Raw genomic sequence first — 17,487 nt, forward strand, 5'->3', positions numbered from 1 at the left:
GCTAAAAACATGCACGACGACGAGCTTGAAGACCCTTCTCCGCCACTCCGCCACCATGGCCGTCGAGGCCGAGAACACACGACCCTTTTCCGCTGCACTATCATGGCCGTCTATGGCTGCTGCAGGTCTGTGGCCCTCCTCCGTCGCCCCTGGCCCCTGCATGGCCGCCCGACGCCGATACCATACGGCCCAAGGCCGCTGCCCCGCCATGACCCTCCTCCACCTTTCCTCCATGGCCGCCGGATGCTGCGCTGCACAGATCGCTATCCGCCGTCAATCCGCAACAACAGCATCGGTCTTGCACGCCGATATATCGCACCATCACTCTCTGAGCCTCGCACCTCCACCGTTTTCCTCGTACAACTACCACACCATAGTTGAGAGAGAAGATAGGTTGGAATTTTTTTTTCTACCAATGAGCTAAAGCAGGGATAAAAACAACCTTTCATGTAGCACTTCACGGTGTTGGTGGTCAAAACTGACATAAGTATCATGGAGGAAACAAAACAAAATTTACGAGTCAAAAAAGGAAAAATATATTTTAAAAACAAAAAGAGAAGCAAATTTTAAGAAAGAACCAAATAAGAAATTCTCTCTTAAAAAAGACGCCGCCGCCGCCACCGCCACTCCGTCGGCCGTCCCCAGCGCCGTCGCCAACCTTTCCTGCTCGAGACGACCGTTGCGACCCCCGCGGAAGCTCGGGGCGGCGCCGCCCGTTGCCGCCGATTTCGGGCGTTACCCCGCCCCTCCGCCGGCCAGAGTGCTTGCCGCCTCACTGCCATTGCCCCCCAAGGTCGATTAGCGCCAGCCCGGAGATGCTCTTGCGCGGCAGGCGGCAGCTACCAGGAGGAGACTGCGGCGACCGGTGCAAGCTCCACACCGGCAGCGCGACACCATCTCCGGATGGCGACCTTCTTGTCCGTAAGACCCGACACCCCTACCATTCCCTTATCTTCCTTCCCCTCTCACACTTTATGAATTTGTGGAGTGGGTTTGGGGATATTGGTCCACACGGTTCTTGATTCCTGGACCAATCGAACACAGTTCTGGGTTGTGCTTCGAGTTCTCCAATTACAGACCTGGGCGGCGAGCTGGTTGGATTGGCGGGGATTTTTCCTGTACAAGAATGCGGTGTGCTTCAGCTGTCACCGTGCAAGTGTACTTGCCTGATGGCATTTCCCCAGTAACTCAATTCCAAAGAGATATGGATGTGCCACCTCCGGTGTTTTAACCAGATATTGTAGTGTGGTCAACAGGAAGCTGAGATGTATAGCCACTCTAGTTTTTTAGGTGTTTCTTGTTTAGTTTCAGAGCTCCAGCACAAGCTTTTTTGCATCTGAATTCCCATCGACAGGAAATGCGCCTTTTTGATGGGTGAACTGGCTGTGGCATATAGCAGAGTTTCTGTGAATTTTAAATACTCAATCTTGCGAGTTGTATTTTGTCACTTGAGCTGGTTTTTGTATGATTAGTGATGCATCAACATCTGAACTGCTATATATTCCGCACCCTTCAGTTTACCGTGCAGGCAATTCAGAGTAATCATTTTTGTTGCTTCCCTTTCCTAGAAGGCTGCAAGTCTAAACTGGATGCATTAGATAGGAGTATAAGACTAGCTTGCAGGCATAATTAAACATGTGAACAGAATTTGAGCATGTGCAATGCACTCTTTTAGCTTTCCCTTTCTAACTGACGAAGTCAATGAAATTGATGAAGAAATTTTATTGTTGCAGTAGCGCTAGCTTGGTGGCAACCGCTACGGATCACATCTCTGGATTACTATAAGCAGAGTTTGATCATGCAGGAGGTCAAACTGCTTGTACCCAAGGGAGAATGTGACGCCCTCGACGCCATCATCTAAGAAGCTCATCAACAACGGCATCGTTTAGATAAGACAACCTATTTTAGCTATACTGAATTTAAGTTGGTTCTTGCTGTCCTAAAGATTGCATATTTTATATGTACTGAATTTTAGCATGTACAGTGATGTTGCTTCCTTTTTGTAAAAAAAGAAAACCATGATGTTGCTTGCTATTTGTTTCTAGTCGGGCAATGCCTTGTTTGATTCATCCTGTGTTGCTTGATTCCCTGTGAAGTAACCGAACAAGTCAAATTAAGATGCAGGGATCGGTGGGGATTTGTGGGAAAGGGATTGGTAGGGGTTGGGTGACATCAGGGGATCATCTGGTTCTCAGTATTTAGCAAAATGACATGATTACGCTATCGTAAATTGCACTGCTAATGTAAAGAAAATGACAAGAGAACAAAGTAGAGAGAAAATGACAACAAGATGCTGCTGTTCGGTGGTGTCATGACTCATGAGTGGTGTATGCACATCTGAAGCTAACCTTATCTTTTGATTCCCTTTGTCTCATTGCCTGTGGTGGTATGCAACGCAATGCATGATCAAGATTCCTTTTATTTTCCTAGCTTATACTTTTGAAGACTTTGGTGACATGCTGACAAAAAAAGAAGGAAACAGGGCTTGGTGCCATCTGACCAAATGATTGCTGCCAGGTTGTTATCTCAAAGGCGATCTGGTAACATGGGATGAGAGGTATCTTTCCAAGGAACTGATGGCATTCTAGAGCTCACCGGCTGGGAGTCTTGCTTGGACCTGCCATTGCTACTCCACTGCAAAAGCAGCAGAACCACTAGGTAAGCAGATCCTTTTTCCTTAATCCAGTGTTTTGAGGTACCTAGGTATGAAAACTACTTCCAGTGTCCTCCTCATCAGATTATCCAGCGTATTTTCTCTTGAATTCTTTTGGGTTCATGGGCAGTGGTGGTACTTTTGTGAACGGGTTAAGTGTTGACTGTCGATGAAATTAGTGAAGGCTGAAGAACAAGTGAAGCTACTGTTTGTGTCTGAAAAATATATTAGCAGCTCAGGATCTTAGTGCATCCAGGTTTTCCAGGTGGCTGCACTAGGAACTTGAATCACGCAAGAGTTGAGATGATATTTAATTGAGTGGTGTGTGCAAGTCCAGCGATCTCACTTGGTTTAAAATCCATCCTAGTTTGATTGTATACCGAATTTTGAATTTTTGATGAGCAATTTTCTAGAACGGGTCAATGGGCCCGCCTGGCCGACGTGTTTGCATCCCTAATTAACCATATGCATCCTGATGTTTCGAGTGAGGGTTCTCATTTTTCTTTCGTCAGCGCAATCAGCAAGAAAATATACTTGATCTTGGCATGCCAAACATATTTGCCTCACTGCAGATTCAGGTTAGCCCAGTATACACTGTCTCCCTATTGTCAGACATGCAAGCCTCACGGTCTGCTTTGAAGAAAGAAAATCCGTTGGGAATGGATGTAATGTCATCTGAAGAATATGCTTCGCAGTCTAAGTTACTGCTAGAATTCACCAATGTCCCAAGCATTGAAAGTGCTTGGCTTTTCAAAACCAACAATGGTAGGACTGATATTTCTATCTGTACCTCGTTCACAATCATCATCTAGTTCTTCTTGATCAGGAGCTATATCAAAGCTGGTCTAATTAAAATGTTACTCACTTCATTATTGCAGAAGACAGATCCACAGCGATGTTTTCCATTAGTCAGCCGGACCTGCTAGCGAACAACAAGAGGAAATATATTTTGCATTCTCATATTGTGACACGTGGAACCATGCCTCTCGAGTGTCATTGGTCTCCTTTCCCTATTGAAATGACCGGAGTGTCGGCTGTCGTTCCATCCCGTTCGGGGTCAAAGCTTCTCGTGGTGCGGAACGGGGAGAAAGGCTCACGTACGACACTTCAGATTGTTAACCAATCACATGTGGAGAAAGAGATACATGTTGGTCAGGCTATCCATGGTCCACTTTATACCGATGAGTGGTAAATGCGCAGCATAAAGTCTGCATTTCCAGCCTCTTCACCCCTATATATATGTAACATATGACATTATGTTGTCGGTATACTGCAGGTTTCAAGGGATTTCCTGGAACCATGAAGAGACCTCCATAGCGTACATCGCCGAACAGCCACCTCAACCAAAACCGGCTTTCGATGATGCCGGATACAGAAAAGAAGGCTCTTCTGAGGAAGACTGTAATAGTTGGAGAGGACAAGGGGATTGGGAAGAGGACTGGGGTGAAACTTACTCCAGAAAGGGGAGACCCTCGTTGTTTGTTCTTGATATTGATAGGTCTCTCTCTTAGCACACCTTCATTGCCAATCCTTAATGCAACAGCATGGCTTACTAAACCAAGCATGTATTGATTAATTGATGTGCTTTGGTGTGTGCAGTGGAGAAGTACGTGCCGCTAGAGGAGTTACAAAACCAATGAGTGCTGGTCAAGTTGTTTGGGCTCCGCCGTCTTCAAGTGGCCATCGAAAGCTTTTGGTGTTCGTGGGATGGTTAGAACACAACGGATTTCAGGGCACCGCTAGAAAACTCGGCATCAAGTACTGTTCTAACAGGCCATGTTCTCTGTATGCAATTCATTCCCCTTTTGAAGAAGAACCAGATGCCGATAACGCGTCTGTTGGGTGAGCTCATGCTGTAACTCTGAATTTTTAGAGCACCTGCGTACTACTGTTTTGTTCAAATGGAAGGAGAAAGTAACCCTTAACTGTTATGTATGTAATATGATACATCGCTTTGGTTCTTCCAGTGGTAGTGAGTCAGTATCTGCTTCAGTAGCAACCAACTTAACCCCAAGCATAAGCAGCGCTTTATTTCCACGGTTCAGGTATGCTTTGTATGAATACTCTTGCACCTTATTGAAGGATTTCAAGCCGATACGTTCCACTGAATAGCTCATGTTTTTTGTCGACAGCAAGGATGGAAAACTCCTGGTGTTTCTGTCTTCAAAACGTGCAGTTGATAGTGGAGCACATAATGCCACAGATTCGCTGCATCGAATCGACTGGCCTTCTGATTGGAAAGCAGAGCAACAACTCAGCGTGACCGATGTGGTATGGCCATATATATAATCTGCTTATCCCACTGTGATCTGCGCTCTGAACCATTTATTATGCCAGGTTCCTGTTGTAATGTGCCCTCAAGATGGATGTTTTCCTGGTCTATACTGCTCATCCATGCTGTCTGATCCTTGGTTTTCTGATCATCGCACGATGGTATTAACATCTGCTTGGAGAAGTACTGAAGTGATACTGTCAATAGATGTGTTAAGGTAAATAAATAGAAGTTGCTAGCATGCACCTTAAAGGATCACTTTTCATATGTTTTTTTTTTTGGTTTCATTTGGCAGTGGGGAAGTAACCAGAATAAGTCCAGAAGACTCAGGTTACTCATGGAGCGCCCTTGCAATAAATGGCAACAATGTCCTCTCTGGTAATCCTACTTGCAATCAGAGGCAGTGTGCTTATGCATATAATCTTCTTAGTTTAGTGCTAACAATATATGCCTCTCTTCTGACCGTGCTAGTGTCGAGCAGTCCCATCGACCCTCCTCAAATCAGGTATGGCCGTCGAGCGTCAACAGAGGATCATGGTACACGCGCATGGGTCTGGGACGAAGTTACGAGCCCGTTGACAGCAGCCAGTAACAAGGTTCCTTGCCGACTGCTGTAAATTTCTAAGTAGAAACATTTTCTTTGCTCAATAATTCACTCAAATATTCATTGCCTTTTTTCGCGTGCCGCAGATAAAGGCTTTGTTATCTCATCACAAGTTGAGCATACTCAGAGTCCCGGTCCCTAACCCCTCTGATGAACTCTCTGACGGTATTGCTTCAGCATGTAAACAAATGTTGTGAGCTATTATATATCATACCAATCCTTCACTAGATTATATGTACCTTTTCCTATCCTCAGGTGGTCGGCTTCCATTTGAGGCCATCTTTGTGTCCTGCGAGGATAGTTCACAGAAACCAACTGTTTTAATCCTTCATGGTGGCCCACACTCAACATCTGTATCAAGCTATTCGAAATCGTCGGCGTTTCTTGTGTCACTTGGGTTTAACCTGCTTATTGCAAATTATAGGTAAGTTTTATCTTGAAATTCTCTGCAATTCTGATAAATAATGACCAATGGGTGTTAGTGTGCCATCATCATCATCATCTTACTCATGCTTTTGTATACATGAAAAAGAGGTACCCTGGGTTACGGAGAGGAGGCTTTGCAATCACTCCCTGGGAAGGTTGGATCTCAGGTGGGTACTCTCCAATTGTGTTGTTGATGCTTGTCCTCTCTCATTGTTAACAAAATCAAATAAATTTATGAACAGGATGTCCAAGATTGTCTTGCAGCACTAGACCACGTGATCAAGGAAGGGCTGGTGGATGCATCCAAAGTAGCAGTTGTCGGGATCTCGCACGGCGGCTTCTTGACAACCCATTTAATCGGCCAGGTGATCATCCTAGCAACCATGATACTGCCTGATGCTTGGATTTTTTTTCTCTCTTCTTCTACTTAATTTTTCACTTTTTCTCCAGGCTCCTGAGAGATTTGCTGTGGCGGCGGCTCGAAACCCGGTCTGTAACCTGTCACTGATGATTGGCACCACAGACATCCCAGATTGGTGCTACGCCGTGGCCTGCGGGACTCAAGCGAGGCGTCTCGCCTCTGAATCACCTTCACCTGACCACCTTCAAATCTTCCACCAGAAATCACCGATTGCCCATATTTCAAAAGTATGCCCATCCTTCCTTCCTGCCCTGTAGTTGTAGTTGTCGGAACTGGAGCAACAAGACACGGTTAAAAACATGTTAGGGTAAACTCGATCGATTCTGATTCTGCAGGTGAAAGCGCCTTTGCTTATGCTTCTTGGAGGAGCAGATCTCCGGGTACCCGCTTCCAATGGCCTACAGGTACGCGCATCTATTGCTCTTGACATATATTTCTAGCATGTTACATCTGTCTAACAAACTTGTCAACAAATATGAAACACTCTTGTGGGCATACCTTATTTCCATGTTACTACTGGTCACTTCAGTATGCAAGGGCTCTGAGAGAGAGAGGAGGCGAGGTCAAAACCATCATGTTCCCAGAGGATACGCACGAAATCGATATGTAAGCCAGACTGAACTGATTCCCCCTCTCATTTTGGGATTCTTGTCATCGTCGTTTCACCTTGGTTCGGGTTAATTTGGTTTGCAGACCGCGGTCGGATTTTGAGAGCTTCCTCAACATGGGAGTCTGGTTCAAGAAATATCTGAAACTGATCTGAGCCAGAGATTTCGAGGGCTTCCTCAACATAGCCAGATAACTTCAAAGGTTTTTTGAAGAAATATTTTTCCTTTGTGAGGCGATCAAAGCATTTGAGAATCGACAATAGTAACAAATATTTCTCCTAAATAATGAGCCTAAAGAGAGTGATAATCTGGACTTGTTTCCAAGTACAGTATGCATTAATAGTAACACATCGCTGACCAGCAAGTCAGTGACTATCACACTTCTCAACAAGTGACCGTACGCAACGCGCCCAACATCAGTCTATCTTGGTCGACGCAGCCTAGGAAAAGGTGAGACTGAATTCTGTTTGTGAACAAACCAATTAACGTTAGAAGATCTTTTTCAAAAACCGACGGTGTTTTCAATTTAAGCCCAGCTGACTGAGGACATCAGTATACTAACTTATAAGGTGCATCTTCAACACAGACCATCAAATGCTCACAAACACGTCCAGTCGGGCGTGCACCGGTCATCCAACCATATCTATCAAATGTATGTCCATTGTCCAATGGATAGAGGAGAGAGAAGGAAGAGAAGAGAGAGGAAAAACTGGGTTTGTGGTGAGGTTTGAGGCAGAGTTGGTTGTGCCCGGGCCATCTCCCGGCTACCCTAGAACTCCCCCTGAGTTTGAGGACTGTCTGTGGGATTTTAAACTGTTGGGCCAAGTCCCTCCACAAGGAAGATGTGTTGGCAGCCCAAAATCAGCCAGTAAGAGTATCTCCAGCCGTTGGCCCCTCAGGGGGCGTCTAAAAGCGCCGCCTGGAGGTGAGCCGGCGCAAAAAATGGCCCTGGGGGCGAGTCGGTCCCCGGCCGTCGGCCCCCAGGGCCGCCCGCAGGCGCGTATTAAAAAAGAAAGGACCGTTCGGCGAAGTTATGATAAAAATTAGTTAAATTTCGGCCAAACATGGCAAATTTCGATGAAATTCGCGCATTTTCATTACATTAACCTAATCTAAAAAAGAAAGGGGTTGAAGCCGTCGCCGCCATCATCATCGTCGGCCTTCTCCTCCTTGACGCGGGCGCCCCTACTGGACCCCTGTCCGGCGTCGCCATGGCGGACTGGCGGCGGCGCGTCGTCGTCGCTGTCGCATAAGACGACGACCCCATCTTCATCGCGACCGCGTCGGCGCTCCTCGAAGCGGCGCAGGGCAGCGCGTTGGCGCTCCTTCTCCTTCTCCCGGCGCGCCTTCTCCATCGCAATGGAGTCATGGCGCGCCCATTCTAGGGCCGCGTCGTCGTCGTCGAACTCCGCCTTCACCGGCGCCAGCCCCGGCTTCGTCTTCACCGGCGCCAGCCCCGGTTCCATCTCCGGCTTGACGAAGCGTGGAGGAGCCGACGAGGAGGAGGCGCGCCGGCCGCCCTCGTTGATGACGATGCCGACACTGCGAGTGTGCCGACCGATTGGCGTCTCCGCCGCAGGCTCGGCCTTGACGCCGAGAAGCGCCGGAGAACCGGAGGAGTGGGAAGATGAGCCAGAGGAGGAAGACGAGGAGGAGGCGAACCTCCTTGGCGCCCATGCACGTCGGTGTTGCGACGGGGCGGCCCCCGTCGCAGGATAGGTCAACGGCGGGTTGTTGCCGCCGTCGAGGTACGCCAGCACGCCATCCAGCGTGCGGCCGGGGACGCCCCACCACAGGTGGCGCCCCTCGCTGTTCTTCACGCCGCCGACCACCGGCGCGCCGTTGGTGGGGGCCAGGCGCTGCTGCTGGCGGCGCTGGAAGTATGCCGCCCAAGCCGCGTGATTGCCGGCGGCGTACTGGGGGAGGGAGCGCTCGTCATCGGTCAGGGAGGCGCGCACGACCTCGACCTCCTCGGCGAAGTACCTGGGCTTCGCCACGGCGTCGGGTAACGGGGGAACAGGCACTCCCCCGTCGCTGAGCCGCCACCCCGTCGGCCCGGCGCGCATGTCCGATGGCGTCGGGATGTTCGCCTGGAACAGGAGCCAGGACTCCTGTTCGTGGAGCGAATGGCGGCAGAAGCCGTTCGCCGCCGCCTCGTCTCCGGGGAAGCGCTCTGCCATGGCGACGGGCTCGGCGGTGGTAGAGAGGGAGAGAGAGGGGCTGTCGGTGGCGCTCGGGAGAGGAAGACGGGGACGGAGAGAGAGGGGCTGGGCGGCGGCGAGGGGCGAGTCTGGTGTGGGCACCGGCGAGAACCACCGACTTTTATAGCCGCTCCGCGCCCGTGTGTACGCGTGCGAGGGAGGGGAGGCGTCGGCGTGCCGTCCCGTGACGCGCCGCCCGTGAGGAATCAATGGCAAGGCTGACCGGCGGCAGCCTTGCCATTGATTCCCCGCGGGAACCGAGGCAGTTGGGGGAAGACCGAAGGAAATATGCCCTAGAGGCAATAATAAAGTTATTATTTATTTCCTTATATCATGATAAATGTTTATTATTCATGCTAGAATTGTATTAGCCGGAAACATAATACATATGTGAATACATAGACAAACAGAGTGTCACTAGTATGCCTCTACTTGACTAGCTCGTTAATCAAAGATGGTTATGTTTCCTAACCATGGACAAAGAGTTGTCATTTGATTAACGGGATCACATCATTAGTTGAATGATCTGATTGACATGACCCATTCTATTAGCTTAACACCCGATCGTTTAGTATGTTGCTATTGCTTTCTTCATGACTTATACATGTTCCTACGACTATGAGATTATGTAACTCCCGTGTGCCAGAGGAACACTTTGTGTGCTACCAAACGTCACAACGTAACTGGATGATTATAAAGGTGCTCTACAGGTGTCTGCAAAGGTACATGTTGGGTTGACGTATTTCGAGATTAGGATTTGTCACTCCGATCGTCGGAGAGGTATCTCTGGGCCCTCTCGGTAATGCACATCACTTAAGCCTTGCAAGCAATGCAACTAATGAGTTAGTTGCGAGATGATGTATTATGGAACAAGTAAAGAGACTTGTCGGTAACGAGATTGAACTAGGTATTGGATAGCGACGATCGAATCTCGGGCAAGTAACATACCGATGACAAAAGGAACAACGTATGTTGTTATGCGGTCTGACCGATAAAGATCTTCGTAGAATATGTAGGAGCCAATATGGGCATCCAGGTCCCGCTATTGGTTATTGACCGGAGACGTGTCTCGGTCATGTCTACATTGTTCTCGAACCCGTAGGGTCCGCACGCTTAAGGTTTCGATGACAGTTATATTATGAGTTTATACGTTTTGATGTACCGAAGGTTGTTCGGAGTCCCGGATGTGATCACGGACATGACGAGGAGTCTCGAAATGGTCGAGACATAAAGATTGATATATTCACTACAACATGACCACCCCTATAGCAACGTTTTTTTCCGTATCTAAAATTCCATATATGCGTTGGTGTCTTTACCAACGGTTTGGGATGCGTAGCCTTATCCAATGTTGCTAGCGCATAATGCAACGCTTATACTTTCGTTGGTAAAACGAACCGTTGGAAGAGTACAACACATAAAACCGAATTTTACAACAGTTATATATGTTGGTGCTTAGTATACATGAATCCAAATCTCATTGCTTGGCAACAAGAATTTGCAACTAGTACATATATAATGTGAGTATCTATAATCCCAGCTATTAAATTAATGCTGCATATAATGGTAATAATTATGTATATCAAGTGAGGAAAAAAAAGGAATATACGCATGAGAGGACGAAATCATATATTGGATAGAACTGTTGGATTACAATAGTGGATATTACATGAGGAACTTCATCCTATTGTGATACATGATCTATATATTTTCTTGACATCAAAGCTTACTGAAAGCATCCATCAATATCCCTACAACTTAACAAAAACTTAACTAAGGAACAAGAACATCATCCAATGGGAACAACATCCCTAACTTAACTACAACCATCATCATCATCATCATCATCATCATCATGAACCAGAACACCATCATCATCATTGCAGTATTCTTGCCACGCACCCATACAATCATCCATATATCTTTTGAATCTACAAAGAAAGTAACAAAATGAATTGTTAACACACAATGCATTGACATGATGCAAGTAGTGATATAGGCAGGATATTTCACATACAAAGGTTGAAGGCAATGCAATCTTTGCTTCTTCTGCATTACCGAGAATATTACATGTTTTACGACTCCGGACAAAATCTTCAGTTTTCACAAGTGTCATATCAACATGCACTGCCGAGAATTCATTTGTAATTTCAGCATCATCAAGTTTACATTTAGGATCACGACATAAAAAAATGTACATTTAGGATCACAACTTACAACTATAGCAAGAGCTACGATCCCTGTTAGATAGAAGTGGATACAATGGAAAATAGGGATAAAGCCATGTAACTGCAATGCTTAATTAATCAAACATTTTTATTAACAAAACAAAGTTATAGAGATGTATATGAAATTTCAGTTTATTTCCACTCTACAATAATGATTGCAAGTTATCATCTTTCAAGAAGTACGGTGCAAATAAAAGAACTACAATAGGGGAAAGAACTAGACGTACATTTACTAAGCTGAAGGACAAACATGGCGAAAACCTTTGTCTGATCTTTTGCTTCATAGCCTTGAAGCTGACCTGCATACATGAGTAACTAAGAATTTATAAATGAAGCTAAGAACTTATGAAAGAAGCCGCTATGTTATCATTAAAAGTATACAATGAATGAGAATGGATTAACACAGAAACTATAGTTAGCACATAATTATAAGCCAGCCTTAAGGAATGAATCCTCACCGTACAGTATGGCGTATACAAATCTACTATTCTTATTAGAATCAGTTTGCTAACACTGTAATGTTAGAAAGATAATTTTCTACTAATTTCATCAATTTCTTCAATTGATATCTGGCATCTTACTTCATTTGCGTTTCATAAACATTGCCAAAAGAAAATTCATAGTAAGTTTTCTGTAGGAGGTTGTGTGTGTTTGGATCATATTAAAGTTATAATAATATCAATACATGACACAATATTGTGTGGTATACAAAGAGCTAGAACTGCAACCCCATTGAAGAAATGATGACTCACTCTTTGCATAATTCTCAATACAATTTCATGGCCGTAGTTGAATACAGTTTTTTCCAAACCAATTCTAGCATAGAAGAAAAGGAACCAGGGGATATATTAATGGTTTGCAAAAATCATGGAAACACATGATGAGACATTGGCACAATAGTAACCTTATGTAACACTTCAGGTTGCAAATATCTTCTGCTGGAATCATTAATGGTACCATAGCATCAATCTTGACTCTGCGCAGTTTGAGAGCTACCTACAATAGAGAATAATTGACATCAAAAAATTACAATTATAGAAAAGGATAAAACATATTAGAATATGACTGAATCCTATTTACGTGGCTTGTCCTTACATGCATGGCTGTTGTTTAAGAGCATATGATTTAAGATATGGATTTATCCATGTTTGGCATTAGTTCTGGACGTGTATTTAAGGCAGTGACTACTGTTGTGCATGTGGGGATTGTCCATATATGCAACCTTCCCTATGATACGACACAACACTGGCGGGGCCTCGTGGAGGCCAAAAGGGGTTGCAACGCGGTGGCTGTGAGTGTGACCATGGGTATTAAGATGACCTGCAGTGCACTGTAGCAAGCAGGAAACCTGCAATTGATGGCATATCAATGGCCGGAGATGGCCGGAGCAGTACCATGTAGCGGGATGCAGGACCTATTGGTGCTGCGACAGCGCTTCCTCCAGTATCGGCAATAAGTTCTGCATCGAGCCCTTGACCTGGTGTGCGCGGGCTACAGGGTTGTCGCGGTCGTGACCTCGTGCCACACCAATTGTCTCTGCTCCTTCGGCGGCGAGATCAACACATTGAGAATGTCCGAATGTCCCTCAGGCCGCGACATGGTGGTCGTCGTGCTCAACATTGCTGCGGGCCAGTTGGCTGTGCCAATGCCTTTGATCGACGAGGCATGTCTCTGCCGGCGGGTCGGCTGTGTCAATGCCTTGATCCACAACGCATGACTCTGAAGCACTCATTTTGCATGCTTTTATTCTATATTCCTTTACAGTCTTGGTTTTCTTAAATTATGTTGGGAAATAATCTGTCTGTCGTTCTTGCATACGTGAGTAGCAGCTATGCTTCCGGTTGAAAAATAACACCTCCATATACTCGTGAACTTCTGTTTGTGAGCAGTGTTGAACAAGAATGAACCATCAGCTCACACTGCTCCTAGTAATGCATATTTTGTTTGAAAAAAATGGCCCCCTATTGGTTTCTTCACTTCTTGCCACGCTCCGCCACTGCCAAACAAATGCTTTTAATCTAAGCAGCAGGCAGACATAGATAATCAAGAAAACTGACAGAACGAAGAGGTTACTAAATCCATAGTTTCAGGTTGATCAATTATCTTGATGCTTTTTGGGTGAGGTCGCATTGGATATATTCAGATGTCTAGTAGTGGTTATGCAACACACAGATAGAAAGTTCAGCCTTAACTCACGTCGTGCTCGACCTAGCCTCGTCGACTCCAGTACAACGCCACGTTGGCCACGTCCTCCACCTCCAGAACCGTACCATTGAGTTCGCTTGGTGATGTATTCCTTCTCCGCTTCCCGCCTCAGTGCATGCTCATCAACGCCGAGGCACATCCCGTCCATTGACATCACCATCAGTAGCGTCACGATGGAGGTCACACGTAGCCTGTTCCTTCCTGCACCTCTACAAGAGGAGAAAAAACAGAGGTTAGATGAAGCGGGAGAGAAAGAGAGGATGAAGCCAGGGGAAGGGATGCACTCACCGGAAGAGAGGAGTACTAGAGGAGGATGACCTGGCCACCGGCGCCGGAGCCGACGCCCGAAACCCTGGCCAGGGGGAGGTGGCCATGAGCACCGGATCTAGTCGCATGGGACGGCGCCGCGTTTCGATGGGGACCTCGGGCTGTGCTTCGTGATGGTGGGATTCGCCGGGCGCCGCCTGAATTAGCCGTCGCAGATGGCGAGGAGGCGCATGAAGAGAGGTAGAGATGGGACCCGAGAGGGATGGGTGGGTGGGGGATGCGATGGATCCAGCAGCCGCCGGAGCTGCGCGGTGGGATGAGGGGAAGGGAATGGCCGGCGGTGAGGTGGATCGGAAGAGGGAGAGGTGGCGGCGATCTGGGAGAGATGAGGGGAATCGGGGACTCTATTTTTTTGCTTCTCTCTCTGCTATGTTTTTCATATGTATAGGTCATGACAAATCTACAACGCATATGGTACATCGATTATATGTGTATCTATTGAAAAATTTGCAACATATAGTTAAAATGTTGTAGAATTTATGTTGCTTTATAGTATGTATCCTTATAGTGATTGGAAGCCTATGTTTGGATATCGAAAGTGTTCCGGGTGAAATCGGGATTTTACCGGAGTACCGGGAGGTTACCGGAACCCCCCGGGAGCTATATGGGCCTTAGTGGGCTTTAGTGGAAAAGAGAAGGTGCAGCCCAAGATGGGCCGCGCGCCCCTCCCTTCCCCTAGTCCGAATAGGACAAGGAGAGGGGGCCGGCCCCCCTCTCTCTTTCCCCCCCTTCGTGAATCCTATTCCAACTAGGATTGGGGGGGTCCTACTCCCAGAGGGAGTAGGACTCCTCCTGGCGCGCCTCCCCTTGGCCGGCCGCACCCCCCCCCCCTCCTTGATCCTTTATATACGGAGGCAGGGGAACCCCAGAGATACACAAGTTGATCCACGTGATCTTATTCTTAGCCGTGTGCGGCGCCCCCTGCCACCATAGTACTCGATAATATTGTAGCGGTGCTTAGGCGAAGCCCTGCGACAGTAGTACATCAAGATCGTCATCACGCCGTCGTGCTGACGGAACTCTTCCCCGACACTTTGCTGGATCGGAGTCCGGGGATCGTCATCGAGCTGAACGTGTGCTAAAACTCGGAGGTGCCGTAGTTTCGGTGCTTGATCGGTCGGGCCGTGAAGACGTATGACTACATCAACCAAACGCTTCCGTTGTCGATCTACTAGGGTACGTAGATCACACTCTCCCCTCGTTGCTATGCATCACCATGATCTTGCGTGTACGTAGGAAATTTTTTGAAATTACTACGTTCCCCAACAAAGACGAGCCGCCGTGTCCCTGTCGCGGTTGTCCCGCGGCTTTTTCGCGCCAAAACGGTTCGCCCCGGCGCCCCCGGGCGCCCCCTAGCGCGCCGGGTTCGGCCTGGGTCCGCTGGCGCTGTTTTCGGCCCAAGCCGGCGAAAATCGGGCTCCTGGGGGCGCGACTGGGCCGTTTTTTCGCGCCGGCACAAAAAAAATGCCTGGGGGGGCCTTCTTGGGGGCGCGGCTGGAGATGCCCTAAGTCCAACATGTAGCTTGTCTTCACTTTTAGTGGAGTAGTTGATCATGCCTTTACTTTTACACACACTCTCTCTCTATCTCTATCTCTCTCTCTCTCTCTCTCTCTCTCTTAATAGATGCAGTTGTACCGTGTATTAGAACACTTAGGCGCTTCCGCCGCTAAACCCCTTTACCATTTCCTTTGAAACATGTTGCATACAATAGTTTAGGTCCGTGCAAGTCTTGCTGAGTATGTCATGTACTCACCCTTGTTATAACCATAATCTTAGAGGACGGCTAGTAGCAAGTGAGGTGTTCCCCGTGGTTCATGGCTAGCAAGTTGATTTGAATTGAATCAAGCACTGAAGTGAGTGGTTATCTCTTTTGAAGGTGGTCTAGTGTTCTTCGGGTCGATTATAGTGTAGTTTTTTTTTTGGTCCTAGTTGGTTGTCTTTCATGGTAGCGTCTGAACTATTGATTGGAGTTCCTGGGGTGTTTACCTGTGATGTTTCGAGGGTCCGGTTTGTGGATACCCAAAGATCATGGGGCTTTATGTGCTCTTGGATATTTTAGTTGTTCTGTTGTGTTCTTATTTTTTGCTTGTAGTTTGTAAGAAAGTCAATGTGGTTTCTGATATATGAAATCAGAGAGGAAGCTCTCGTTTTCAACAAAAAAGGTGACATGACACCTTCCATGCGGACCTACAGACTCTCCAATAGTGTAAATGAGTTTGAGGGCGTTTTCTATTATTCAAAGGATTTATCAAGATGATGCATATACCCAAGAAGAGGCATTGTAGAAAGGGGTGTTAAGAATAGATTAGTTGCTTAAGCTAATTGGAATAGTTATTAGTTGTTAGATAGGTTGCTTGATTCTCAAGCAACCATGTACTTCCTTCTCTTAAGGCAACCATGAACCTCCTTGGCTCTCAAGTAACTATGTGTTTACTTGACTCTCAAGCAACATGTGTACCTCCGCCCCGATATAAATACGCCATTTCAATAAAGACTAATGGATCTTTTAATCATTCATCTTTCTTTCATTACTTTTTACTTCAGACACCTTTTTCCTCTAACCATTTTCGTGTCCTATTCATTTTCATTGCACGGACCCCCCCCCCCCCCCCCCCCACACACACACACACACACTCACTTTCATAGTTAAGCAATAAAAATATGCTCAGAATGTATGAACTCCATCATCATCAGTAATCACAGCACTGACTGCGTCGGCCAACCCTGCCAACACAGACCAAATCCTCCACTTCTTTATTGCCACCAGAAAGGCAACACTCATCCCAAAGAATATTGTTTGTGACCCCTTGTCCCTAGCATACAAGCCTGATCCCAGGATGAAGTTTGTTGTGGAGAATGCCATGAGCATGATCGACGCGGTGAACCGGGTGGTCAGGCTGAACATGTTCACCCCGTCGATGGACACGGTGGCAATAACGAAAGTTGCGCCTATGCAGTTGTGATAGGCACTAAAATAAGCTTCTCGTGCTTTCTTCCGCGCCTCCTTCGACCGGTAACTTCTCGTGAGCTAGTTTGCTGAGCACCGATGGACGTGAATATTAAATTGACAACAAGCAAGCCCACATTGCGATGGGGCGGTCGTGTTCCTAGTACCGGAACCCCCCTCCCCCCTCCTAATCAGCGATTGTTGGTTGGGCCGGTCAGTGAGAGTGATTAATTGAGCTGTATTTATACAGTTACGATCAAGTTTGTAGCTTTGCCTACCGAAAAAACCTGTTATGGCGCTGCTAGAAGGAGGGTGCGAGAGGGTCGGCCGGAGGCCTTTTTGCCCACGGCCAGGCAAAAGGGAAGGGATTTCCTTCTTAATTCTTGCTTTATTAGATTGATACATCTCCTCTCTTTATCTAGAAAAATTTACTTGACTCCCAAGCAAGGCTTACTTGACCCTTAAGTAAGCGACCCTTATCTTTAATTAATCCTAAAACAAACGGGCTATACCACCAGCCCAGGCCATTAGGCACATTCGTACTCTTAACACTACACCCCACCTAGACATCCAGCTCGTCCTCGAGCTACATCC

General features: G+C 47.0%; 1 protein-coding gene across 1 annotated transcript; it reads left to right on the forward strand.

Moving 5' to 3' along the window:
* The first annotated feature begins 652 nt into the window (after window positions 1-652).
* Window positions 653-7,362, forward strand: LOC123131769 (acylamino-acid-releasing enzyme 2). The gene is made up of 19 exons (XM_044551446.1): window positions 653-921; window positions 1,734-2,658; window positions 3,226-3,418; window positions 3,532-3,841; window positions 3,930-4,151; window positions 4,253-4,495; window positions 4,621-4,698; window positions 4,786-4,924; window positions 4,991-5,142; window positions 5,221-5,303; window positions 5,397-5,521; window positions 5,616-5,694; window positions 5,785-5,953; window positions 6,062-6,122; window positions 6,198-6,320; window positions 6,406-6,603; window positions 6,712-6,780; window positions 6,906-6,982; window positions 7,070-7,362. Exons 3-19 carry the CDS (start codon window positions 3,268-3,270, stop codon window positions 7,137-7,139), a joined length of 2,349 nt encoding a protein of 782 aa, XP_044407381.1. The 5' UTR covers window positions 653-921; window positions 1,734-2,658; window positions 3,226-3,267; the 3' UTR covers window positions 7,140-7,362.
* Window positions 7,363-17,487: the final 10,125 nt, after the last annotated feature.

This window comes from Triticum aestivum, chromosome 6A, assembly GCF_018294505.1.
Source record: "Triticum aestivum cultivar Chinese Spring chromosome 6A, IWGSC CS RefSeq v2.1, whole genome shotgun sequence".
Classification (NCBI taxonomy): Eukaryota; Viridiplantae; Streptophyta; class Magnoliopsida; order Poales; family Poaceae; genus Triticum; species Triticum aestivum.

What these genes read in the sequence shown, in the direction of transcription:
- LOC123131769 (XM_044551446.1), top strand. Translation starts at nt 3,268, where the DNA reads ATGCAAGCCTCACGGTCTGCTTTGAAGAAAGAAAATCCGTTGGGAATG. An exon ending in TGACAGCAGCCAGTAACAAG is followed by an intron (nt 5,522 to 5,615) that starts GTTCCTTGCCGA and finishes CGCGTGCCGCAG; the next exon opens with ATAAAGGCTTTGTTATCTCA. An exon ending in CCGCTTCCAATGGCCTACAG is followed by an intron (nt 6,781 to 6,905) that starts GTACGCGCATCT and finishes TGGTCACTTCAG; the next exon opens with TATGCAAGGGCTCTGAGAGA.